Here is a 27,692-nt window from a genome sequence, read left to right as displayed (position 1 = left end):
ACTGAATGTGTGAAGGACTTTCAGTCTTCTGGAAATAATTTTCTACGAATTTTTGCGAACGTACGGAGAAAAAAAAAGCTCTTAAAATTTTGGCGCAAGTATGACCCTGAATTCTCGAAAATAAGGGAGAAAACATGGCCCCGAAGTTCACTAGCACAAATTCTTAAATTGTAGAAAATATGTTCTAAGTTTTTGCAAATAGTTACGGAAAATTTTCTCTAAAAAAATAAGATCCTTTTCCAGAGATCCAGTCATATTTTATCAGGATAAATTTGGCAACATTCGAGAGCTCATAAGGCGTTTTACTTAGCTTTGCGGTGCTCTCAGGTGAGAGTTGAAAATTATTTCTGAGGGAGGAGCCGTCAGACTTGGGTTGAGATTCCTTTGGGTCAACATTGAGAGATACGGGAAAATTTCATTTTACGAGTAACCATGGTCCGAAGAGGATCTCTGGAAGTTTGACAGTATGAAAAGCTCCCATCACATAATTCCTATTGATGCCATCATCATATCACTGTAAATGATGCTTTTTCCCCGCTGAAATGAGAAATCTTGTCTCCGGCTATGGAGACAAAGAAGGATTTTTGGAGGCAGTTGTAAAGCCACCGTAGACCCGTTGAGTGCACTAAATAGAGATCGAATTTCAATATTAAGTTGGTAGTGCCTGCAAATTCCGAGACTAAAATCTTCTACCGATCCGTAAAATAAAAATGGTCCCCAAACAGCGTAATCGTTCTGAATAGCTCCTCTACTGCTCTTCTATGAGCGCCTAACAAATAACTTGCAGTATACGATACAACTATTTTAACCTCTGGGTAGGTTAAATTGCATAGCCACTCAATTGAAGGAGAACTCGGAACTTTCCTCGGATTTCGAGCGTTCGTATTTGCTTCAACTGAAGAAATATTCGTGTAACGCGGACACGCTCTTCAAAAAGAAAAAGAAAAATAAAAAGGAAGGAAGATGAGGAAGAAAAATAAGAAGAAAATGAGGATAAAGAAGACGAAGAGGAAGAAGTAAAGGATGAAAAAGTGAAAGAATTTCTTTACATTCGTCATTTCCTTCCTCTATTCCTCATTATTCCCTTTTTTCATCCTCTCCTTCTCTTCATATTCATTATTATTACTTCCTCCTCTCTTTCTTCTTCGTCCGCTGATTTGGAAGAGGAAGACACGGGACAGGAAGACCCCAGCCTGTTAAATCAAAGTTGCCAATTTTTCCGTCATTTCTTTTAACCCTCGTTTCCGATTTTTTCCGTCTCCCTCCTCATTTTGGGGCCTCTTTTGGCTCTTTGTTGGTCTTCCAGTTGTCAATCGCTTTTAGGATACCTAGCGTCCAGAACCTTGATTCCGCCTTACCAAGAAAAAACACCGTAAACCTCGACCTGACCCGCGAGAAGACCCTGTCCCGAATACCTCTCAGCGGGGCCCACTGTGCCCCGCAGTGGAGGCCTCGGGGGGCTCAGGACCCGAAAATAAAATTGATAAAGACTCAATTACGGTTACCTGAGAACGGGCGCCGGGAACACAAAACTCGTGTACCCAATTAAAGAAGAATGGGGCCCGGGTAAACGTAACGTAAGCTCCGCACTATTCACTCCGCGCCATTCAAAAACGCCGGGCGGCCGTGGCTAGGATTTCAATCGACTCACTCCTGAGCTCAAATATTTAGTCTCCTTTTCAACCCCCTCGCTACCCCCGCGGCTTACATGTGGGGTTCCCTCCCCTGGCGACGAATTTATGAGCCGAGTGCGGGAAATTTCTTCCGGTTTCGCTTCCGCGCCCTCGCGGATTGCCTCGCTAATACTGCCGTGCTCGCGAAGAACGCCGTAAGAGTCTTCAGAGGTTGCCATATTTCCTTCAATAAAAATGTAATTTACCGGAAAAATTTTGAATATTTTTCCTTAAATTTTCAGACAATTTTAAATGCAATTGAATCTAAAATATCTGAAAATTTCGAGGGAAAATATGCACAACTTTCCCCGGAAATACATGTTTTATCCGGGTATAGTTGGCAACTCTCGAATGTTCATAAGGCGTTCTTCCTCAGCAAGGTAAAATACTACCCTGTTGAAGGTAAAACGCCGTATGAGCCTTCGGGCGTTACAAATTTCGTTCAGTGACGCATTTATTTTTGAAAGAGATCATGCATGAATACTTTCCTTTCAAATTTTTAGGAGGTTTAGATTGAATTGCTAATGAAATCGTCGCGAGCATTTGAAGAAGAAATATAAGTTTGCGTAGAAAAGTTGTATTTTCTAGGAGGAAATTTGTTGTATTTTCTAAGAGGTCAAAAATCTCTTGCGGCGTTCCTCCTTAGCACTTTTGAAAAGCGCTACTGAATGCGGTGGCAGTGACGGGATTTTAAAAATCAGCAAGAGGTGGAATATCCAATTACCTCACTAATTCTACAATGGCGAGACAAAAAGTTGTTAAGAACGTGAGAGCGTTGCAAAGTTTTCTTCGTTAAAATATTATTTTTGAGGAAAGTTGTGAATATTTTTCTTTAAAAATACTTTATGCTCGGTTGTGAATATACATCTCTGAAGAATTGGAAGAAAAATAAGCACAAGTTTTTAAAAAAATTCGTGTTACATCGAAAGAAATTGTTTGACACATTCGAATGTTCGCATGACGTTTTTCTGAAACTAAGCAGAACAGCAGTGCGTGAATCGCAATGTATCGATTGTTCTGCCATTTAAACCTACGGTAAAGAATCGATTATTAAGGTATTCGCTGCGAACACCCTTTTTATCGATCCTTTTCCACAGGTTTAAATGGCATAACAGTCGATATATGCACTCCACACCACTGCAGAATAGCGCTGCTGAATGCGGCAGCGGCGCACAGTGGGTCGAACAAATGAAAGAGGTTCGCAATATATTGTGGAAAACGTAAAAGCTTTTACATCTTCAGTAATATAAATTCAGAAGTTTAAAAGTGATTTCATTGGTTCTCTTTTAAAATCGTCTTCCAGAAACACTCCTTACGACTTACAATGCCACGAGATAAACGTTAATATTCGCAGTTTTAATTAAAAAACTCAATGTTCGACTTCTCCTAAGTCTGGTTCCATTGTGCGGTGGGAACAGCGACAGTGGAAACATCGGGAGTGAAATCCTCGAAGTTTTCTGGGGCGCGAAGGGAGGTATGCGATCGTAAGTTTCGGTTGATCCAAGAGCGGAGCTGTAAATTTGTGTTTTCGAGGTGCGTGCGAACTCGCTCTGATGTATTTTCCGATTCGCGCGGCGCGAGCGGGATTGATTGGAACTATTTTCGATTACGAGACTTGCAGCTCGCAGCCACCGCGTGCGAATGGGAGGGAGATGAAACGTTTCGCCAAACTGAACATCACAAGGCAGTACGATGACGACGAACGAAATGAATTTGAACACTGAACGGAGCACGGAAACACAGAAATGTGTCAATTGGAGTTTTCCTCCGTGCTCTCAAAATTGAAATTACAGAGTGCGCACTGGAAAAAAAACACATTGGATCTAGAGTCCAGACTCTTGAAAACATTGACAAGAAAAAGGACTCTTGATTCAATCAGATTTAAGCTTAAATCAAAAGGAAATCCGCTCAAATTAAGAGACTTGGTTCTTGATTTAAGCTTAAATCAGATTAAATCAAGAGTATTTTTTCTTGTCGATGTTTTTAAGAGTCTGGACTCTCACTGGAAAAAAAAGAATCTTAAATTTGCCGCCAAGAAGTATTTCTTCTTAAATCAAGAATTTTGCTGATTAATATAAGCTACTTTTTTGCTTAACCCAAGCATTATTTTTCTTGAATCAAGAAAAAGTCAGCTTAAAGCAAGATAAAGAAAATTCTTGGCGGCAAATTCAAGAATTATCATGCTTGATCCAAGCTACGTTTTTTTCAATGTAGATACAATGTGTTTTTTTCCAGTGTACAGAGTGCGATGATAATAGACGGATATGGGTTTTTATGTAACGGCGAGTGATGAGGTGTTACTTAATAACCGATATAGTTATGAACCGTCAAAACTGAATTTATTCTCCTCCCTCTTTTCATGCATTGCCAGAGGAGCTCTGAATGTCTGATTGTAAGGGACATCTCTCACTAAAACTTAATTGTCATAAATAGTCTTTCTCGAGAAATCGCATTATGGTAAGTAAGTTACAAATTGCCCGGCAATTAGTGTACTATACTTTATTTTATCTCTAGGAATAATGTGTTTAATTTTTGTTAAAAGAATACGATAACTAAAAAAAAAAAACATTCCATGATGATAAATCGTATTATTTCCAAAATTATTCTGAAGACCTGTGCGGCAAAGTACCTATCACACAGGTGGACTAATGCGAGAATAAGTAGACGGTGTTAAAATTAGACACTGAACGGATATAGGTAATTCTTACAAGAAGATCCTCGATTTTAGAAACAGGAATCTAATCTAATCTTAAAAACGGTGCCCTTACGGAGTAATTTGTATTTTTGATAAAGGGACAGTATATGATTTTACTGATTGTCTCACAAAATCAATAGAGTGAATTTTTGCAGGAGACGTACTCGAAATGAGCATTTTTTACATGACGTTAGGGCTGACGTTTTGGCAATCCTCAACCTAAACCATACAATATTTAAACAGGTCATGTTTGAGCAAATCTAGCACTAAGTACTCCTTGGAAATTCTCCAACGACATATGATGCTGAAATACTGAAATGTCCTCGCTCAGATGTCCCTCACGACCCTGCTGAAAACCACAATCGAGGTCATTAAGTAAATAAGACCGGTTTCTCCTGGGATCTTGGACGGTCGGACGTAAGGGAGAGATGTAATTATAAACTCATCAAGAAAGCTATGTGGACCGCATGCAAAATATACTTACCATAATGCTTCCTCAGCACTACCGACATTCTGAGCTAACAAAGGAACCGGTAAATGGACCAATTAATTCCTGCTCGCTGCGAAGGCGAGTGAAACAATTTCGTCCCTCGAGGTCCACATGCTGCCGTGCTAAGGAACAACGCCGTATGAGCCACCAGACGTTGCCAAGTTTCCTTCGATAAAAACCTAATTTACCGGTAAAATTGTGAGTATTTTTTCCCAAAATTTTTAGTTAATTTTGTGCCCAATTTAATCTAAAATATCTGAAAATTTCAAAGAAAAATATACACGAATGTCGTCAAAAATACGTGATTTATCAAAGGAAATTTGGCAACCCTCGAATGTTCATACGGCGTTCTCCCTTAGAGCGGCATCATGGATGCGACGAACAGAGATGGGGGACACAAGGGAGGGATGTAGAGGGAATTTTAGAGATATGTGAGACAGAAGTGCATGGTTGCCTTTTGTTCAGTTTTACTCCTAAGGTATCGCTTTAAATTGTATTGATTTAAGGGAAATCTTGAAACATCGCTGGTGAAAATTCTGCGCTTTGCATCGCAACGTTCATAAATACTGTATTTTGATATGCGAACGTTAATTGATGCTTGGACGTTGCCATGCTTGGATGAAATGTATGCATCTTTATTAAAAATCGATAGTGGGTCTGATATGACAGCGATAAGCTTAATATTCCTTTATTTTTATGGATATGCAATTTTATGAACCTTGATGTCTATAAATTAGTATCACTCTCACTAGTTTTTTGCGCAGCACCTGACAAGAAACAGCATGGAGCGGAGCGTTGTCCGAATCAGTCCCATCGGATAGCAGACAAATAATACAATTCATCTGAATGCTAAATTCAAACTTTTAATACAAAAAATTCTTGCAGCAAAACAAGGCAGATGACGTCATGAAATATACAAGAGAAGTAATGAGTGAAACATTTATAAGCATCGCTGACCTAAAAATGAACTAAACGCAAATGAAGACGTAAGCCCTCTACTGTCAGGAAAATGAACTAATCCACTTTCAAAAAAGTATCTTTTGGAATAATGCGGGTTTTTTTTTTTGTTGAAAACGCAAATTCAGAATTTTCTCGCCAACTTAACGAAAATCGATCTCCAAAAAATTTCCCTCCATACCCTGAGGTCTTATTTCTCATTAATAGCCACATCTTGATGGCAAAATTTGCAAAACTGGTATGTTTCAATTGCAACGTTTCGACATTTTCACTGTTGTTCCATTCCATTTTCTTCTCTTTTCTTTAAAAAAAAAAACTCCGGTGAACGTTATTGTTAAAAATGTTCGCAGACAATTTTGCACAGGATGAAAAGAAATAGGTTGACATTTTAGAAACAAGATGTTCTTTAATTTCTTTAAAAAATGACGTGACATGAACTATGCAACACCTAAAATCGAGAAACGCATTTTGGGAATAAAGAATTTGCTGGTGTCTGAAATTTGATGAATTTCTTGTTTAAGTGGAAACCACAAAGAGAACGGGGCACAAGGATACCCTTGGTTCATGAATTGAACAAATATTGGAGAAGATATGACAAAATGATCTTATCTGCTAAAATACGTGTGTTCAAATGAGAAATGCCGCCAGATGACGTCACTAGGCGGTGCATTCCCTCACTTTTAAATCTATTTTTATACTATTTCCCATGTCAAAAAAAAAAAATAATAAAAAAACTGTGAAATCAGCTCTAGCACTTTCAGATAAAACAATAAAACATTTGCATGCGAATTCTCCATTCCACTATCGATATTTGACAGCACGATATTTAATAACTCCATCTCTTACAAGGGAACGAAAATTTACGTTGGAGTTCCCATCGATAAAACCGAAATCCCATTCAAAATGTAAAATGGCAACGGGGGTACGACGTCGCTCATATTTGTACATGGAGACGCAGAAAACAGCTAATTAGTGGAGTTTGGGAGGGATTTGCGAGTCGGCAGCACCGGGGCTTAGGTACCTGCTTCAACTGTCGCTTTCCCGCTCCGCGATGAGCGCTGATGACAAGTTTCTCGCGAAATTTCGAGTATTTTGATTTGCAGACCCCCGCAATCGATTTTCATTGGAGTCAAAAGGTATGAGCTCAAGAAAACCTATTGAGGAGCTTGGCGGACAAGGCGCATAAGTGCAGTTTTTGCTATTTTGAGAAATACGCGTTCTAAGTTTCGAAATTACATGGATCCTTATGGGGGAAAGAAAGTCCAGACTGATTTTTTGATGCTTGAAAATCGGAATTTGGGAGCGAATTTTTCACAGAATATCTATTAAGACTAGTTTTACTTGAAATCATAAATATATATTTACCTCATTTTTTCAAAAACTGCACCTATGCGTCTTGTCCTCCGATACCTTCACATGGCGACAGGGGGTTTTAGAAGAAATGAGGGTTTGCCAACTCCCTGAAGGGCTTCGGGAGGATAGGGGACTTTGACGGCTAGGGGTCGCAGAGCGCCAGAGAGCGCTATAAAAGCGGCTTATACATACATACTGCCTCCTCACAACAATGGTTCCCTTCTTCCTTCAATTTTTTTTTTAAAAAAGACAAATTTTGCTGTAAAAAGCAGAATCAGCCGATCCGTTTAAAATAATTAAGTCGAATACAGGAGGAATTTTAATTTCGAAAATTTGAGCGACACTAAGATGCTCTCTCAACGATACGGCAGTATCGGTGACGAGACGTGGCAATTGCACTCCGATGCCCTCCACTTCCGGCAGATAGCGCCTGTATCTTGGCAGCCAGGCAGCCAGCCCTCCGCGTTAATCACAGTATTAACATACTCACCTATCTATCTTGCTGGCGCCCGACCCCTCGAAGCTCCCGTTGCGCCCCCCCCCCCCCCCCCGGCACCATCTACCCGGCGTACCCACTCGTCATCTGCAATTTCACTCTTTAATTACCCTTTTTGTTCACGTCCGCCCAACCCTGATGCCCCAACATGACACTTCCGCGGTGTCGGATCCCAGTCGAGTTTGGGCCCCTCCGAGACGATTCCGTTACTTCTGCCGCACCAACCGGCAACGCTGCAGTGCGTTCGACCGACTTTGTGCCACTTTTGAAGCTTAAAATATTATGAAATGTACAATCGTTGAATTTCATAGCAAGATACACACATTTCAAAACTCTAATTGCTCTTCAAGGATTGCGAGTGTCCGTGTTGAACCCTGTTGTCTGAGCATCGCGTTGCGATCAATGCGCATTTGCTTTACAAAAAAGGTGATAACGTTTTTCTGTAAATAATACCTTTTTTGAACTTAAATATTACGAGATATACGTATAACGATCAACGATGTTTTTCCGAGGATACAAACTTCAGACCTCGAATGTGAAAACGGTCGACTGACCATAACAGATTGTATCTATTACTCCATACTAAATGAAGCAATGAAGGTCAGTTTATTGTTAGTACTGAATTTTATTGATCTAGACGAATTAAAATTGATATGAGATATGTTTGAGTACTGGTCAACTAATCATTCTGATTAGAGAGAAACTTAAAGGCTCGCAAATCCTTCGTGTTAAGTTGTGTTAAATTTATGCTTAAGTTCAAAATGCACATAAAACATTTCGACGGCGGAACTACCAGACCACGTATCTCGATTTGCGACGTTGCAGACTTTCTGCCATATTTTATTTTTGAATGGAAAACTACTCAGCGTCGATTCTTGAAAACTTCCGTAATTTTTCTTCTCTGCCTGCGAAGAAAACTCCGTGAAAACTTCAAGGAATAATATTAATTTGTTCTCCTTCAAAAAAATAAAATGGGAGCGGAGATTTTTAAATGCCACAAACGAGATACGCGGGTAGGAATTTTACCATAGATTTGTTGGTGCTAGTGATAGGTAAAACACAGAATGTCTATGGTGCCTAGAAGAACGCCGTAAGAGCCTTCAGATGTTGTAAACATTTCGTAAAATACAAAATAAAATTTTATGGATACTTGTGAATGTTTTGTACTACATAAAATGTGACAGAAAAAGTTTTTTTTTCGCAGGGATTTAACTGCTCATAGTTGGACCGCGTGTAACAGAAAGGAACCAAGCCACATCAGCTATTGCCATATTTAAGTGGGCAATTTAATTTTTTACGAGAGAACGTTTGTGCGGATTCGTTTGAAAATTTCAAGGAATTTGCTTCGTTCTATGGAGAAAATGCACTGAAAGTTGCATTAAAATCCGCACAACCATTTTCATGTAAAATATGAAATTGCCCGGTTAATTTGGCAATAACTAATGTGGCTTGGTCCCTTTCTGGTTAACGCGGTCCATTTGTCTTTAATCCAAAATAATGTTTCAAAGGAACCATCAGTGCTTTCGGAATCCACAAAAAGTGTGTCAGATACGTTCGATGGGATTTGTTTCATGAACACTCGACGGTAGTGAAGTGTCAGCTTGCTTTATTTATTCCGATATAAAATTTCTCCGGAATCCTCACATAATTCCGTGGCTAGTTCATTTCTTTCCGACCGATCAGACATGACAACTGAGGAGTTGTGCAATTTGCATGCCTCCCGCTTCCGTCGGCAGAATACGAAATCAATTCATTAGAGGCTATCAAAACTCCGGCTGACCCAGTTTACGCCGCCCGAGCTCTCCGCGGGACCGACTAAAATTGCAGGAGCTTTTAGGTTGATTGGAAATAGAATTTGGAGCCGGAAAGAAAGGGGAAAAGATTGAATTCAAATTATGCTTCCCTTGCAGTGTGGTCCTCCGCAAACGTTTGCCAAGTTGAGACAAAACAATTCACTGGAAAAAAAAACCACATTGGATCTAGATTCCAGACTCTTGAAAACATTGATAAGAAAAAATACTCTTGATTCAATCGGATTTTTGCTTGAATCAAAACAAAATCCGCTTAAAGTAAGAGGCTTGGTTCTTGATTTAAGCTAGACTCTGATTGAATCAACAGTACTTTTTCTTACCGATGTTTTTAAGAGTCTGGATTCTAGATCCAATGTGTTTTTTTCCGGTGCTTGACTCATATACATTAATAAAAATGCTTGTTTACGGAAAATTTTTTACCCTTTTATCCCGATGAGTTTAACTCAACGGGATAAAAAGGTAAAAAACTGTCCGTAAACAATCGAACCCGATAAAGAAAGCACCTTCTACTTTTAAAAATGCATGTGTTCTCATTTTATTTTTGGTTAATAAAGGAAGTGAAACAGAAATCAACACACATTTTGTGTTGATTTTGGTACAGTTTGCGGTAAATTTGGCCCAGAAAACAATACAGAGACTGGAGAAATGCATTTCTCCGATTGCGACGTTGATATTAACTACTCTTTTTTTATTAAATTTCTTCGCGGAAACTAGCTGGCATTTTCTCTTGAAATTTTCAGCCAAAATCTGGGGTTATTTAGTGTTTTAATTCCCGTGTTAACCAAATTTAGGTGTTGCCTTCTCTCTCTGTGTGCTGTGAAATGCGAATAATGTTTGATGAATATGGCCTCGAAAACCTGGTTAGCGCCATTAGGTGTTGTTATGGTTGCTCAAAAATTTTAAGAAAATTAGAAAAGATGAGACCGCACACTACGGGAAGCCATACAACTCTTTATAGTTTAAAAATAGTGGCGAGGAGTGGATGATCGAATATCGATTTCTTCCCATTTGATGCTGCGGTAAATAATCGATTGTTAAGGCGTTTGTTGCGAAGACTCTATTTATCGATCCTTTCCCGTAGGTTTAAATGACGGATCATAGACGATATTAAATGAATCGCAAAGCACACGTGTCGTGTCTCTGTTTAAAAAAAGGAGTAAACCATCCACGAGGCGACACGAAAAACTAACACAACCGTTTCCAAAAAATACAGCATAAAACAGACACCCACACTGCCGTGCTAAGGAAGAATGCCATACGAGCATTCGAGGGTTGCCAAATGGGCCTGTTGCAAACTTTTGCTAGAGCAAAAATAAGAGTTGTTTCCTATAGATAATGCCTCAAAAATCACGATGAGCGCTTCGGCAAAGTCTGAAATGCACTCATAACTTCACAATCTGCGTAAGAAATTTGCGGTTTTTTGAGCTTCCCGCTTCAAAAACGATACTACGGCACAGGTGAACATTTTGTTAGAGGAGTCGTTCCATCGTCGGCAATACTCACCATGGCCGACGACAATCTGCCAAAACACCTGTGATGGGACGAGATAACACCTGAACAGGATTAGACCAGATAACAATCGGCGTGTTTACGTTCATATTTTCCTCACCCGCCTTGATTGACCTTGAACTCTCCTTGAATTACGCGCGGAACTGCGCAAGCGTCGGCCATGATGAATATTGCCGACGATGGAGCGACTCTTCTAACAAAATGTTCACCTGTGCCGTAGTATCGTTTTTGAAGCGGGAAGCTCAAAAAAACGCAAATTTCTTACGCAGATTGTGAAGTTATGAGTGCATTTCAGACTTTGCCGATGCGCTCATCGTGATTTTTGAGGCATTATCTATAGGAAACAACCCTTATTTTTGCTCTAGCAAAATTTTGCAACAGGCCCATTGCTCTAGATAAAACGTATATTTTCAAAGAAAATCATGCGTATTTTTCCCTAAACATTTTTAGACGTTTTAGATAAAATTGCGAACAAAATTGTCTGAAAAAAGAGAAGAAAAATATCAACGATTTTCATAGTAAATTAGATTTTTATTGACGGATATATGCCAGCGTCTGAAGGTTCATACGGCGCTTTTCCTTAACACGGCAGCACACAAGTCACCGGTTTTCCGGTTCGATGATTTATCAAGCTCTGCGTCAAATTAAATACGACCAAGGTTAAATTAATAACTTGATCAACAAGGTGAAAATCGGTGGTATATATATATATATTCGAAGAAAACAAGTGCAAAACTCTGTTTCGAAATTATTTGATCGATTATGGAATAGTTTGATCTCTGCCGTCACGTAGGACCCAACGCAACTGCTCAAATATCGAGCTTTGAAAACATTCCTCATTCAAGCATTGATTAATGCAGGAGTGTTCCATGACTGTGGTATCTCCCAAAACCATGCTCCGCTGTTTAATTCTTCCGGGAATTTTTCTAGTAGGTTTCACTTTGAAATATTTTTAGGACAATAAAATAATGTGCTAAGTAGAATGAAAGTTCACGCTTGCTTGGATCATAAAACAAGGTATGAATTAAAGCACTACGAATATGTTTCCTCCTTAGAATTTTACGCAGAAAGCAAGTATCGCAATGGGAAGTTTTGAAATTATTTTCTGAGCGAAATGCAAACTTGACGCTGATCACACGGTACAAAAATACAAATGACGTAATTTATGTTTTCGCCATTAAATTACTATTGATTAAAAATCCTTTATTTTCTCGAGGAGTCTAATTTCGAACTTTCCGAAATTTGAATCATATTTTACGTAAAATTCTAAAGATAACACATATAACTGAGACACGAAGGGCTTAGGTTCGTACCTTGTCCAGTGCACCGTTTTGACAAAAATGTAGCACGTCCAAGGAAGGAAGGACTTCAGTCCGAGAAAAAACCTTTTTCAATTTTGTGGTTTTTGTTTAATTGGGTCGAAAATTTGGATCTTCCGATTTGACGGACAATTCCATGTTGCTCGTAACAGTATCAGTGCAATAAAAGTTATAGATGCGCGCTTGAAAATTTAACTGAATTCGGAAGTGGCTCTGTTACCAGAATGCCTTTTGATTGTAATGTCTGTTTAATTGTTTCTCGCATTCACTGTTTATCTCACATTTTAATCTTTTATAGATTGTGCTTTACAATGTTGCCGATGTGACTGCTGAGGGAAGTTTGTTAAGCGAAAAAGTTGAATCAGCTGTACTCTCAATGTCGATGGATAGATGGGTAGGATTCTAAGCATTATTTATCCTCCCATAAATGGTAAAAGATACATGAAAACACAAGGAAGTTTCTCTGAAGTTTTATCATTATAATTGCCAAAAGGTATCATGGGAAATGAGGAAAATGAGAAGGGAATGAGTGACTTCCTTTTAAAAAAAAAAAAAAAAAAAATGAAGATATCATTTATAGTAATCTTCCTGCAAACTCGATTACCAGCAGCCTGATTGTTGAAATTTTTAGTTTGACGGAACGACATAGATGACATAGGTTAAATGGCGGAGCGTGATCGGCTATGTCCTCATCACTGCTTTGTCGTGTCTATGTCGGGTTGAACAAGCTGAGGGCACCTCTTAAGTTTCCGACAGTATGTCGTCCATTCCACCCGACAAAGCACGACAAAGCGACGATAAGACAAACCCGACCAATCACGCTTCACCATTCTTATGTCATCCATTTCCACCCGATAAATAAAAAATTCCAACAATCAGGCTGATGAAGTATTAAGCATCGATATCCACGACTGAGATGAATCGCATACCACAAAAATTTCACCTAAACTCCTTTATCCATTATGTCTTTTAATTGCTCAATTTTGAAATTCTCTCATTTTTTTTTTAAATTTACATTCCATGATACATAAAATTCTAAGTAGTAAAACACCATTGCCGCCCGCAAAAAAAAAAAAAAAAAAAAAAAAAAAAAAAAAAACATTTTATTGGCGATTAAAGGGATGGATTTCACTTTCATTGTCCTCTTAATATGATTTAGTTTTGTCTCTAATTATACGTGCGAAAATGTCTCCTCTGCTCCATTTTTCATCTCTCAGCTCATAGGCGTTCGATTCATTAAGTTATAACCATATAGCGTTCACGTCATCGGAACGTTTGGTTTTGGTTCGTTATTTCGGTCGAAACTTAGACATCAGGATGCTGCTTGCTACCACGTGCTGGACGATGCGTATAAGCTTTTAACAGTCAACTAGAATTGTTGCGATGAAATTCTGCTCACAAGAATGAACTACTTTTCTGTTTTTCCACCGTTTTTCAGCATATTTTCCGCCGTCGAGCACCTGAGAAGAATCCACCTCGTAAATCGGAGAAACCGAAGAAAAAGAAAAATCCAAAAGAAGGCCTCGTAAGTTTTCTGTGTCTTTCTCTTGAATCGAGACGATTCTTTTTGACAGGAAAATTCGTCCCACGCTTTTGGACATGAAAATTGCTTAGAAATGTTTTCATTTTTTTTCAAAGATAAATCAAACAGGGATAATTAAAACTTGATATGTTTTTCTTTTTTTATATTTTTATCGAGAAATCATATAAACAGAAGTTTTTGAATACTACATATGATGCATGTTATAAAAAGAAAACTCCGAATGATTCTTACAAGACAAGAAAATTGAAAATGGTCCGTCTCCTGTGGAGATCTCATCAGTTTTAGGGAGGCTGACACAATCATAAAATTAAAATTCGGGAAAGAATGTATGCATACAGGAGGATTTAGTTATGGAGGCCCGGACAAGGCGCATAAGTGCAGTTTTTGCTATTCCTAGAAATACGTGTTTAAAGTTTCAGAATTATATGAAGCCTCATGGTGGAAAGTAAGTTCAAACTGACATTTTGATGCTTAAAAAATTGGAATCCGTAAGCGAATTTTTCTTAAGATATGCAATAAGATAAGTTTTACTTCAAATGATTGATATCTCAATTTTGTCATAAACTGCACTCATGCGCCTTGTCCTCCGAGCATCTAATCGATCCGCATTTCGATGAGGATAAATATTCCCCGTCTCAGTGGATTATTTAAATGGAAATGACACTCCATCTCCAAAATTATGACTATAAGGCATATTAATGTTAAGTGTTTTTTCTCGGATTTTTCAAGTGCCCCTGCTGTGATCAGAAGATAGGTTGTCACTTGGATGGGTCGTACGGCACGATTTTCGAAAATATTTGCAGTCAGGAATGTCCCAACTGCTATCGAGATTGCATGAACTATTACAACAACGGAGCTCACCCTTGCCCAGGCGGCGGTCCATGCGACTGAAAACTGGTATTACCCTGTATAAACGAATGCATGAATTTTAAATACATTTTTTGCTCTTTCTTTTTCTTTCAAAACTGTTTTATTTTGCCTATCAAAGTAATGAAATAGAAAGCTGAACAAGACTGAGTAAAATCACAAAAAATGACCGTGTTTTCCCTCCTCCATTTAAAGTAATGGTAATGCGTACCAAGGATTTATAATAAGTGAAACGCAAAAAACTAGTCGTCCATGATTAAAAGCTACAGCCTATTTTAGGGACTGGAGGACAACAAAGGGCTGGTGATTATAGTCTACAATCAGTTCAGATTTTAGTTCCGAGAGTTGAGTTAAAGAACTACTCGGAGTGTCTCTCATCTTGTGCTTCTTTCAGTGTGGCCCCACTGATTTCCTATTTTTTTTCTCATTTAAATGTAGGTAAGTCGTGATGTTCCTCCTTCTTTCACCTCTGCACCATGTTTTAGATAGTCAGTGTCTGAAATCATCGGATCCCAATGGTTTTTCAATCATACTAATATACACATATCCAAGCCATTATATGGAAAGAAAACTATGAACCAAACTCAAAATGTAAAACATTCCGATTACTTCAGTTGGAGAAACAGTTTTCAATGGCGCGCTGTCAGCTTTTAGACTTCGAATGGCTGAAATCTATATTTGCTACGTCTGTGCATGTGAAGTCTTCCTTATTTGAACTGAAAAGCACTTCGGTTTTGCCGTATGCACTCAATTGTAGTTCATGTAACCAGAGTTGGGCGCTTCTGGGTACCAGATGCGCCCTTTCCAGCCGTTCGACTCCCCCGATGTAACATGTACTATACTACATACCGTTTTGCCTTATGGGTAATGACGCCATTCTGGTACACCCGGGAAAATTTGATTTTTTTCTGCATCTGGTATTCGTAAAAGTTTTCGTGAAATGTTTTGCTTTTAAGCATAACAATCTCGCACGGACGTATTACCTGGTTAAATTATTTTGGGGCTTCGTTATGCTTAAATGCCTCATATTCGAGGTTGTAGTTTCAGATTGATTCGAAAAAATCACGAACAGTCACGTGATCTCTTCATTTCAGTGACGTATTACTGTGCTATTTTGTGATTGGTTCATTTTCTCGGCGCAGCATCGTCAGGCGTCAGCTGTTTGCGGCTCTGGGTTGAAGGTTTAAGGTTATGTCAGAGAGAATAGAAAGTTAGAGGCCCGACTCGATGCTAGGTAATTGAAACAGATGCGCTCGCAGCGCGCTCGCTGGCAACGTACGCAACTACTATTTTCTATTGTTTTCCAGAGACTAGCGGCGGGTATGTTGCTGCCGGACCACCTTCACGTAGGCAATTTGTTATACATCGTCCGTCCGCAATACTCTCGCTTGGCCGTATGAAAACGCTCCTCGCATGCGCAGTGTTAAAGAAGCGCCCTCCAACGCTTTGGCGTTGGAACTGCTTGTTTTTCTGTTTTCTTCGCTGCACAGTCATTTCCTCATATTAACGGTTCTTGCATTTCAGAATAAAGTATTGCGCATTTTTCACTTAAACCATCGTCAGACTTCGAGCAACCTATTAGAGCCCCACTTTCAACAAAAAAAACTTTTCAAAAATTTCATGTCGCAGATTAATAACGATTAAAATCATTATTGGGTCAAATAATAAAAACCGAAGATTTAAAACGAGGATTTCGCATTAATCGCTGTCATCGCGTGGAGTTTCTTCGCTTCTCATTGTTGCGGGCTGCGCACTCTTCGATCTTGGAGGGGCGGCTTGGACTCCGGATAGAGGCGCAAACCGCGGGTTACTGGAGTCCCTTTATACTGAGAGTCAAGACAACACCCCCTCACGGAGTCACAAACGGGAATAAAAATTACAGAAATCGAACGTTTTTTGTAAACTTTGATCGGCCCATTATCAAATTCCTTTCTCCTTTCCTTCTCTCATTCCGTTTGTTCCTTGCCGAACCCGTAATTCCCCGGTCCATTCCAGATTATAATCTTTGCAATCGATGAAAATGTAATATTTATTCCCGTTTGTGACACTGTGAAGGCCTAAAATACGGGAACCGATCGGAAATGGATTCACATTGTCTTGACTCTCAGTATAAAGGGACTCTAGGGTTACTTGCCAGCAACGACCCCGTTCCATGTTCCTTGTCTATGTACTCCAATGTTCCCATTCCAACCACTTTGCATAGAAACGCGCAATTTTTCCCCCGCGCAGCGGAAAATGACCACTCCAGAACACCGAGGGTTGAAATGGACGTGTTTACGCTAAAAGGAGCTATATTGCACGCGAAACCTGCGCACATAGTCCCTTTTATCATAAAAACGTCCAAATGTGTTAAACACTAATGCTCCGGGAGCGCCGGAACTAGGGGGTGGGGGGTTGTTCCCACCAGAGCAGGGTGAAAGGGTTAAGGTTAGGGGGGGAGCCAGGGTTAGAGCTATTGATTCCGCTGAAAACATTTCGCAGTGGACATGTTTTCGAGGAGGCTAATTGCTTCATAATTGCCGGGCTCGGCGAGCGGGGGCCAATCCAGCCAATGACGAATGCAAATTAGGAGCGGGCATCTTCGGGCGTGTCAATCATGGCGACCGGGCGGAAATTTATCTATTTAATAAGGGGTTAACTCGTCTAACCCGATTTGGCCAATCATTTCTTTATTAACTTCGTTGCCCGGGCCGGGAGGGCAAAAAGCTCCCGATAACCCGTGTCATAGCTTAAAATCGAGGGATTTTATTGAATTACCAAGTTAGAATGACGCGTCGCGACGCTCAAAGGGTGCCCGGCTAATTTTCGCCCTAGGGGCCGCGGCCAAGGGGGGGGGGGGGCGACGCCCTTTAAATCTTTGCCGTCTCGCTGTTTTTGCGCCGCCGAAGCCGCCGATTGGCGAAGCCCGATCAAAACCTCGACCGCTATCGATAAATCGCTTTGAAATGTTTCCGTTCTATGCAATTGGTTATGTTTTTGCGAGGCTCCGTTACGAAGGACTATAGAGTCCCTTTATACTGAGTCAAGACACCGTGAGTCCATTTCTGATTGGTTACCGTATTTTAGGCCTCCACAGTGTCACAAACGGGAATGAAGATTACATTTTCACGGTTGCAAAGATTATAATGTAGAATGGACCGGAGAATGACGGGTTCGACACGCTGGAAAACAAAAAACACATTGGATCTCTATCCAGACTCTTGAAAACATTGACAAGGAAAAAAAAACTCTTGATTCAATTGGATTTTTGCTTGAATCAAAACGAAATCCGCAAGAGGCTTGGTTCTTGATTTAAGCTAGATTCTGATTGAATCAAGAATACTTTTTCTTGTCGGTGTTTTTAAGAGTCTGGACTCAAGATCCAATTTGTTTTTTTTTTTCCAGTGCAAGGAACAAACGGACTGAGAGAAGGAACGGAGAAAGGAGTTTAAGAATGGGCTGATAAAAGATTACGAAAAACGTCCAATTTGTGTAATCTTTATTCCCGTTTGTGACTCCATGAGGGGTGTTGTATTGACTTTCAGTATAAAGGGACTCTACGAATGACCAGGGATCCACAGTTTGCCAATCTGCTATGACGTGCGTGTAACTCAATTTTTACGTGAGACCTGATCTTCGTGCAATGTCGTGCTCTCCGGGGCTCAAGTGGAAGTAAAGATACGCCCTTACGTTATGCGTCAGATAAGCGACGAGTTGAGACTTGAGACCTTCTCAAGAAATACTTTGGTTAAACTGATCAATAAGGCCCGTTTTCGTGATCGGCCAATGTTATGGTTCATATTTATGACTAAGGGAAGTTTAGGGTGGCATTTGATATGGAACCATAAAAAAACACCATAAAGAGCTCAAATTTTCGGGACCTGGATTTACATTCAAGTGTATAACTTTGGGTGTATATCTTTGAGAGGGATTGAAATTGTTTGCCACCGCCACCGCAAAAAATAAAAAATGCGGTGGGTTCCATTTTATGATTTTTACAACCGTCTACTTTAAGACGTATCGTCAATGTAGGGAATACATTTTTACGAAAAACTTGAGATGAGAGTAATTTTAAGCTTAAACAGTCATTGGTATATGTCTATCGAAACATAAATTCGAATCAGAAAATTAACTTACTTCTTGGGGTAAGAGAGAGAAGATGAAGAAAAATAGGAGTTAAAATTTCATTTTTACATCCAAACTTATGAAAAATAAAAAATCAAATCCTACATGCCTGCTCGACTGATTCCAAAAACCGAAAAATGACGAAAAATTGCGTAAACTAAATTTCAATAGACATACTTCTCGGTAAAGGAGGAAAGTGCATAGACACTTACAGAAAATCACATTTTTATATTAAGAGACCAGCAGCAAATTAGTCATTGCTGAACTAAACCAAAACTTCGATCACTTTCTACTGAATCCGATCCACTTATCAATACGCAGTATTTTCTCGGCGATTTTGGCAGCGATGTGCAATAATGCTCCCCTCCTATCTAAGTCCTTAGGCTTCACAGCGGGTGAGTGGGGGGGGGGGGGGGTTGGAGTCGGTGCGCTCGGGCGGAGCACATAAAGACTTGTTTTTATTTACTTATTATTCCGATATTTCCTATACATAGATACGATTGAGCCCAGACCGGGGAGCGTGTTCGACTGGCAGACATGAGGCTTATCTGGAAGACGACCTCGTCCGGATTTGTGGTGGGTTTTCGGGATTCGGGACTCCAAGTTCCGCAAACCAGTCGCGGAATAAATTCAATTTCGGTTCGTCAAACGTTGAGAGGGCCTTGCTGGCTTCTCCGAGATAACTATGTTCAAAGGTGGCAATAAGCACGGAGATAAAGGACAGGAACATTTTTCTTCTTCGATGAAATGAGGTTACACAATGTCGCTCCTCTGGCGTTGGGGCTTACCTCGATTTCCGCGTGAGCCCCAAAAAAACATAGATTTATATGTAAAACAGGGCACACGTGGATTTGAGATGCGCCTTTTACACTGGAAAAAAGTATCTTGGATCCAGAGTCCAGTATCTTAAAACAAATTCCAAAAAAAGATATCTTGATTCAATCGGATTTTCGCTTAAATCAGAAGAAAATCCTCTTAAATGGACCACTAGACAAGGTGCGAATTTAAGAAATCTGATAACTGTTTCGTAACCAGAATTTTACGTAAAATACGATTCTTACAACGAAAATTACTGAAGCCAACTTTTAACGAAGATATTAAGGTTTTTATTACTCATTGGTTACGAGGAATTTGAACTGCCCGCTCACAAGAAACTCAAAGCTCTACGTGAGTCAAATCGCACACTACAACGGTTTCAGCAAGCTTCTCAGTCGAGCAATGTTCATGTCCCACCATGTGTTGTTCAAACTATAAGAAATTTGCTATAGCTGAGTCAAAGCGTCAAGATCGAGGTTGCCAGATATTTATATCGCAGAGACTGTCATGATAAACGTTTAGCGCGCGATGTGAATCATGTAGAGCATTGAGTTTTCATGAGCGGGTGATTTCAATTCACGCACAAAGAATAATTAAATATCTTCTTAGGGAGTTGATTTCGGTAATTTTTGTTGTGCGCATCGTGTTTTACGTGAAACTTTGGTGAAGAAACCTGTATCAGAATGCTGAAATTCGTACCTTGTCTAGTGGTCCATTAGAGAAAATCCGATTTGTAATAAATACTCCATTTAAAATTCGGATAAAACCAAGGTGGATGAAACCATGCATGGTATACAGCACCGCGGTGAATGGTCACACACCGTGTTTTTTGAAGAGCGATACGTTCGTTAATAGTGGATGTGATGGTTAAAGCTGCCAAGGACATTGAATTGAACGGACATTTTTGGGCAGAAGTGGGTTGAATCTCGTAGGCGTTAGTTTGCAACTTCAATTTTTCAAGAATAAAGCTTAAAAATCCCATAATGTCCTATGTTGCTTCAGAGGATAAATATAGATTCAATTTCTAATGACTATTTTTGTGCAGGCTGTAGGACTTACGGCGAGGCTATGATCCTAGTCTAAAACCAAAATGCCTGATACTCGAGATTAGATCGATTCGATACTTCGAAACTCCCGAAGTCACTCCACGAAACAGCGTTAAAAAATATCGACTCGATTTAGAAGAGTATGCTAAAAGTTTGAAATTTTCATCACGGCGTGTACTGCTCCTCTCCGAAAGAGGTCATTCCTGTCGGCGCAGATACCGGAGTATTTGCGTTTCGTCGGTTTTAATTAATTTTTCCAATCTGCTCTATTTGCTCAGCTCACGTTGGCCGTCGGTTCAGAGTGTTCCGGGCATCCCACCTATGTGACCCCTTGCTGTGGGGCTGTGTAATTTGGGCGTTGAATTTTAATTTTCAACCAGTGCTTCGATGAAAACTGGATCGATTATTTTTCGATTTGGGTGCTGAGAAAGAGACATCGGTTATCATTTGAACTTATGGAGTTCATACACGGCTACACTGTCATAAATTTTGGAGTGAAATTCTGTATGTGAGCCTATGTAGTGCCAAAAAACTCCCGAGTAAAATGAATGCGAAGCGGAGTGTATTCTTCTTACGGAGTGACTTATATAATAGTATAATACTCCGTAACTAGCTGCTCCGGGCGCCCTACGGGCGCCCTCCACAGCTAGCAATGGTGGTGCAGTAGCTTATTTGGAATCGGAGCGATTAGTTGAATCTATTTAATAATGATGATGATTCTGCGGCAGAAGATCAAGGAATTTAACTGCCTCTCTGCGTTACAGGGTGGAGACTGCCATTCTACCGAAAAATGTTATAAAAAGCTCGCATTATTAATTTTTCTTTTTTTTGTGTTACTGTTTAAATTTTTTTTTATTTTTATTTTTTGATAATTTTCTAATGACTATGAGGCTTTTGGGATTTATAAAAGATCGAAGCACCTCTTTGTGCACGATGTTTTTTGTACGGTTGCCTTTGGGAAGAATTTGGACGTGAGAGTGCAACATATAGTTTACCATGGCCAAAAACTGTTTGGGGTAAATAAATGCCGACTCGTTTCAGTGTTTGACCCTTAGCTTTGATGATGGTCATGCAGAACGCAATGCGAATTGGAAATTGTCGCCTCTTAAAAGAGAAAGGGAGAGAGGAGTCTGCAGGTGACAAATCAATTCTTGGCAGTGAAATTCTTTCACCGGCCTTCTCGCCGGAAATGACCTGCAAATCAAGACAATTTTCATAACGTTTCCAGACGATCAATCGGGTACCATTCGATAAACCTTTAGAAACGTTGAGGTTTCTTAAAAGCATGACAAAAACCCCCTCCAAAAGTGTGAGTTTATGCGGTGGTAAGCCACTAAGATTAAGACTGTCCAAGAATTCGAGGGGAAAATTGAGAGCCTCTCCCTCTTCCTCTACAATGAGCCTGTTAACACTGAAGTACGTTTTAGAGACACCTGAAAGAACTTCAACAACCTTGTCGTTAATTTCATTGCAATGCTTATTTTTAGGGGCCAGAATTGCGCAGTTTGTGAAATCTACGTTCGAACATGAGGAAGCTATCTTTTCCATAAATTTCAGTAATAATATCAGTTTCAGTAATACTGCTTGTCGGTAAATCCATGAATTCCGGCATGGCCTTTTTTAGCAGAAAGGTAAACACCATCACCTATTTCGAGTTAAAATTTTGCAAACTCCGCTTCGTCTTGCAAAGTTCTCATATTTTGAGTAAGTTTTCTGATTTTGAAAAGAGGTCAAAGTGGTGAGAATTTGATTGCATTTTGCACCAATGTTTGGCGAGAAGCATGCGGAACAACGGGTAAAACCTGTCTAAAATCACCACCCTAGACGACAATTTTTCCTCGAAAAGGGATATCATTACCCATTCTCTAAATAAGAAGTCGGTGGATGCATGCCACAGCATGCGTGATAACCATGGGAGCTTCGCCCCAAAAAATGATCGTTGTTTTCCGAATAGTCTCAGCCTCTCTTGAGCTAACCGTGAGACTCGACACAGAATTCTCATTCAGAACCGAAGGAATTTTGAATTTGCTATGAACCGGCCGACCGTTAGGTAGCAACGATGCGGCGATACCTGTCCAAGCAACGGAGATGACGTCTAAGTTTTCCTTTTGTACAATACGCAGTAAGACATTCTTAAACGAAAGTTTTTCCCGATCCTCCTGGACCATCAATGAAAATCGCATTACACGTGTAAGATGGATTTTGGATGAGACTAATTATTTCAGAAATAATTTGATGTTGCTCTGGGTTAGCGGCAGAAATCATGGAATCATAGTTTTAGGGGGAGGAGAGTCAGGCTCTGACCCTTGAAGATTCAGGTTAATTGGAAGCAATTCCGGAAGATCAAATGATGATATTGAAAATCCATGAAGTCTTAATGTGCTTTCAATAGCAAAAAGCCGATCAACGTAGTCGACCGACCAACAAAATAAAGAGAGAGGAAGAAACGAAGCAAATTTGAAACAAAGTTGGAAAGAGAAAAGAACAAATAAGAATGAAATGTCCATAACAATACATGTTGTTAGCAATACGTGAGCGCACCGCTGCAGTTAATAAGTCAGGGTCAGTCAAACCGCCAGGATGCCTATCAAGAAGTGGTGAAGCGGAGTAGCTGAGAGATTGCGACGGAATGTGGGTGGTGAGTGACGAACGACAATGCGACCATAGAATAATAAGGCTACGCCTATAGAAAGGACACTCTCGCAGATTTCGTGACGAAGAAGAAGAACAGGGACCTGGAGCTCTTGAGCTGGAGCTGGCGGGTATTGTTTACATTCAGAAATGAAAATGGCGGCAATAGCCAACTGTAACACTCTAACTGTAGCTGATCACATGTGATTTTATCAGTCATCTGGCCAGCATGAGCACGACGAGGCTGTGGAAATCGTTTTTGTTACATTAATTTTGATACTCAAACTCTTTTACTCTGTGGCAGTGACTTTTACACTTACATAACATTAGACTCTTCTTTGGCACCACTGATTACATTTGGCAACCCTGCAATTAGCTGGGCCCTACTATTACATTTGACAACCTTGCAAAGAGCTGGCGGGTTCAGAAAAGTATAGGGCAACGGGACCTAACCAAACCTGGACACAACAGGCGAGAGTCACAACGGCCGCTTACGCGAGTGACTCTTCTATAGGCGTTAGCTTTATTATTCTATGATGCGACCCAAACCTTCTTTGAGGTTGGCGGGAGGAAAGCTATACGAAAGAAAACGGAGATAGCCGAAAGAACGTGGTGGGAGGGGTGGCTGAGACCCTAGTGGGGGTATCTAGGGACGGGCAAGCAGGTAGCGGCCAGATGACCGCTCGAAACAACTGAACTTTACTCGTCGATAAAAGTAAGAAAATTTGAGAAAATCGAAAAAACAATTACAGCCTGCAAATCTACAGATCAGAAGCTTTCATTTAAAAAAAACCCCATGCAAATCGGTCCGGTGGTTCTCTCAAAGTTAATGCCCCAAAATGCGGACTTTAGTCTGAATAAATGGGAGAAAATTTGAGCCCAGCTAAACTTCACTCGTCGATAAAAGTAAGACAATTTGAGAAAATCGAAAAAACGACCACAGCCTGTAAATCTACAGATCACAGGCTTTCATTTAAAAAAAAACCCCATGCAAATCGGTCCGGTGGTTCTCTCAAAGTTAACGTCCAAAGATTCGGACCTCCGTTTTAATGCATCGAAGACAATTTTAGAAAATTATGGGAGAAAATTTGAGAAAATCGAAAAAACGATCACAGCCTGCAAATCTACAGCTCAGGGGCTTTCATTTAAAAAAAAGATCACGCAAATCGGTCCGGTGGTTCTCTCAAAGTTAATGCCCCAAGATTCGGAACTTTGCATTTTAATATATAGGAATAACTCCCTAATAATTACGGAGCGGAATCTACTCTTTTATCGCGGAATGTATTCTTCTTACGGAGTGACTGATACTATTACGGAGCGGAATCTACTCTTTTATCGCGGAATGTAGTCTTCTTACGGAGTGACTGATACTATTACGGAGCGGAATCTACTCTTTTATCGCGGAATGTATTCTTCTTACGGAGTGACTGATACTATTACGGAGCGGAATCTACTCTTTTATCGGAGTGTCATAATCATATGATTTTACGGTGCTAATTTCATCTCGCATTCATATTAGTCGGGAGTTTTTTGCGCCACATGGACTCCGGCTTCGAATTTCAGTCCTCGATTTTTAAAGCTAGGCAGTGTAGCTTTTAAGTTCAAAGAACTAAAATCCGATTCGGCGAAAGAAGTGTTAGTTCAGCGTACCGAGAAACTTGGCCCGTTCCGAACAAATTACATGTGAATTAAAATTTGCAATGGAATAAGACCCAATAAGACAGATTACCTCACTAGAATCGATATTTACAATTGATTTAAACGAGGGAAAACATGTTGCCAGCTCACAAAATATCCACTGACGGTAGATGAAACGAGTCAAACTCCCGGTCCTCATGCTTCGATTGCTCGTTCCCCGTTCTTCTATCTTAAATTCTCGGAGCCTTTGCTCCAGCTGCAGCCTTTATTCTTGAATCTTAAGCCTTTTCCCTTCCGTCGTCACCTCACCCCTCTCCTGGAGATGTCAACATTACGAAGAGCTTTCCTTTGTGCACCCAACAATCGGGCATTTTAATCATTATGAGACTTTTATTGTTGCACTTAACTCCTCGGGATTTGCCTTATTACCACCGGAGTTGTCAAGCTGTCGAAGAAACCATCAATATTTTGATTAAAACAATGCTGCATCCGGGAATTTCATGCGAGGACATCTAGCACATGGCAACGGTTATCATCAGCCGTCCAAAGAAGCAAGTCTAAAGGCCTAGATACACACGGCGATTAATCGCCGCGATTGAAAGACGAAAGCCAATGGAGAGCCTTGATTTCGATTTATCGATGTAATGGATCGAATGGTGTTATATGACTCGTTTTCCTCGTGAAATCTTGTAAAATATAATTTTGCGTGAGGTACCTTCCCTAAAGGCCCACTGCGTTCAGTGATTTCTACGTAGAAGAGATTCTCTGTTCTGGAGAAGAAAGAATTCTACCGTCAGCATTACCAAAAAAACCTGAAAAATTAACTTCTTAGAAAAAAGGGGTACTTGTGAGGGGGGGGGGGGGAGGTTCTAGAGTGCAAACCTCATTGACTGCGCAACCAACTTCAATTTAAACATTTCCCACCTGACCACAGAATACATTTCCAAGACAATGCTGCCGTGTTAAAGAAAAACGCTGTACACGTATTCGAATGATGCTAAATTTTCTCTCAGAAAATATTTATTTTTGAAGAAAGTTATAAATATCATCCCTCGAAATGTTCAGACTATTAGATCAAATTACGAAGAAAGCTCTCTCAAAAATTGGAAGAAAATATTAACGAACTTTTCCAAAAATACGTGATCTGTCAAAGAAAATTTGGCGACGGCTGAGGGTTCGTATGGCGTTTTTCCTCAGCCCGGCGGAATGCTTCTCGACATTTTTCTCGCTATGACTAATTTCCGCATTTGTTCCCTCAGGTAAGTTTCATTTAACAGTAGCTGGACTTAAAAAAAAAAAAAAAAAAAAAAAAAAAAAAGCGCGAAGGTCGTAGACTTTCATAAAGCCGGAGATGTCTGGTTAGCTGTCTTTCCGCGGAGTCCGTCGCCCGCAAATTGTAGGCTCTTGTCCTCCGTTTCCGGTGGGTATCGCACGGCTGCATTATTTCCGTCTTGGATCCCTGTGTTTATGCCCGGCCCGGGTTTTAATTAGATGTCATTGTGCTCTTGTTTCACTCTTTTTAATAATGTTGTTCTGAATTATTCTAACCACGAGGCTCTTTCATGAATTAAAACTTGAAAGCCTCGGCATTTTTCCCGTCCGTTTTTTGTTCCTTCGAATCGGGTCGCAATTAAAAATAAACACGGTTTTCCCCCTTGTTCCCTTGTTCCTTGCTTTTGTTTTCTTTAGTGGTTTGCTTTGTTCGAGCCGAGCGGAATTGATGGCTACCAAATGCAAGCGTGCGACTGTACACTCAGAGCAGCGTTATCGTTCGATATTTTTTTGGCGCCGAAAACGAACTATTTCGATGTGTCGTTACTCAGGATCCCTGGTCGTAGAATCGCCTTATGGAGGGTAAAAATTGCGGATTTGGGGAAGAAGAGAAAATACTGACACTGAAAATAAAGTTATGGGCGATAAACACCAATCGTCCTTTTTTGGCTTGGAGGTCAAAAGTTCTGAGTGCTAGAGCTGTAACTTCGACTGCTCCGGGTTCAGTGACAGCAGCAATGAGCGCAACCTGAGCTGACAGCATGTCTATAGCCCATAAATCTGGCTTACACAACAAGAGTTATTTTCGGTGTCGTTCGTTTAAAAAAAGCATAATTTTTTTTTAATCAAACCAATTTTACGTAACTTTTGCTGTTCAGGTCAAGCATGATCTTACTTTTTCCCGGTACCTGCTTATTTCCGAAAAATCAACTTTTTGGGGGAAAGTATGGTTTTTGTGGAAAATATTGAGATTCTACGCAAATCCAAGCTGATGAAGAAAGGTTGTCGATTTCGAAATCATCAAAAAAATTAGCGGGCGTGCGTCATAAAACGCAGGACTGTATACCGGCGGCGGCCCTGCGACTGTTGAATCAGTACTACTTTCAGAAATTCCGGACACCCTGAACCCAGGCCAAAATGCATGTCCTAATGTACGACTAGAAAACATCCACAAAGTTTCGAATGGGGTCTTAGACTACACGGAGAAAAAAACCTGGTTCTTGGGACCCGAAGTTTAGGTCATATGGATCTCTGAAGTTTTCAGATTGAGCATCTGAACACTTAAGGTCTAGCTGTCGAGGTTCGGATCAAACAGCTGAAACTTCAGTGCTTACATCTGAAGTATTTCAGATGTGAGAACCGAAGTTTTTCGGATGTAAAAACCGAAGTACTTCAAATGTAAGACCTGAAGTTTCAGATGTGTGATCCAAACCTCAGCAGCTGGACCTAAAGTGTTCGGATGCTCAATTCGA

At 40.2% G+C, this 27,692-nt stretch overlaps 2 protein-coding genes across 3 annotated transcripts in view; one reads left to right on the top strand and one right to left on the bottom strand.

The window, feature by feature from the left end:
- LOC109042981 (discoidin domain-containing receptor 2) overlaps positions 1-27,692 on the bottom strand; it is a 337,676-nt gene that overhangs the window by 160,312 nt on the left and 149,672 nt on the right. The gene's annotated exons all lie outside the window — the stretch shown is intronic.
- Positions 11,719-14,803, top strand: LOC109042983 (uncharacterized). Of its 2 annotated transcripts, none has more exons than XM_019059984.2 (4): positions 11,719-11,913; positions 12,602-12,697; positions 13,742-13,828; positions 14,576-14,803. In XM_019059984.2, exons 1-4 carry the CDS (start codon positions 11,839-11,841, stop codon positions 14,735-14,737), a joined length of 420 nt encoding a protein of 139 aa, XP_018915529.2. In that variant the 5' UTR covers positions 11,719-11,838; the 3' UTR covers positions 14,738-14,803. The 2 variants fall into 2 exon arrangements, with proteins under 2 accessions (XP_018915529.2, XP_018915530.2); XM_019059985.2 differs by having other exon boundaries at positions 11,719-12,001.

Source organism: Bemisia tabaci, chromosome 6 (genome assembly GCF_918797505.1).
Source record: "Bemisia tabaci chromosome 6, PGI_BMITA_v3".
In the NCBI taxonomy this organism is placed as follows: domain Eukaryota; kingdom Metazoa; phylum Arthropoda; class Insecta; order Hemiptera; family Aleyrodidae; genus Bemisia; species Bemisia tabaci.
This window is presented reverse-complemented; position numbering and strand designations above follow the sequence as displayed.

Coding starts and splice junctions, on each gene's coding strand:
- LOC109042983 (XM_019059984.2), top strand. CDS start 11,839: ATGCAGGAGTGTTCCATGACTGTGGTATCTCCCAAAACCATGCTCCGC. Junction 12,698..13,741: donor CAATGTCGATGGATAGATGG/GTAGGATTCTAA, acceptor ACCGTTTTTCAG/CATATTTTCCGCCGTCGAGC. Junction 13,829..14,575: donor AAAATCCAAAAGAAGGCCTC/GTAAGTTTTCTG, acceptor GGATTTTTCAAG/TGCCCCTGCTGTGATCAGAA.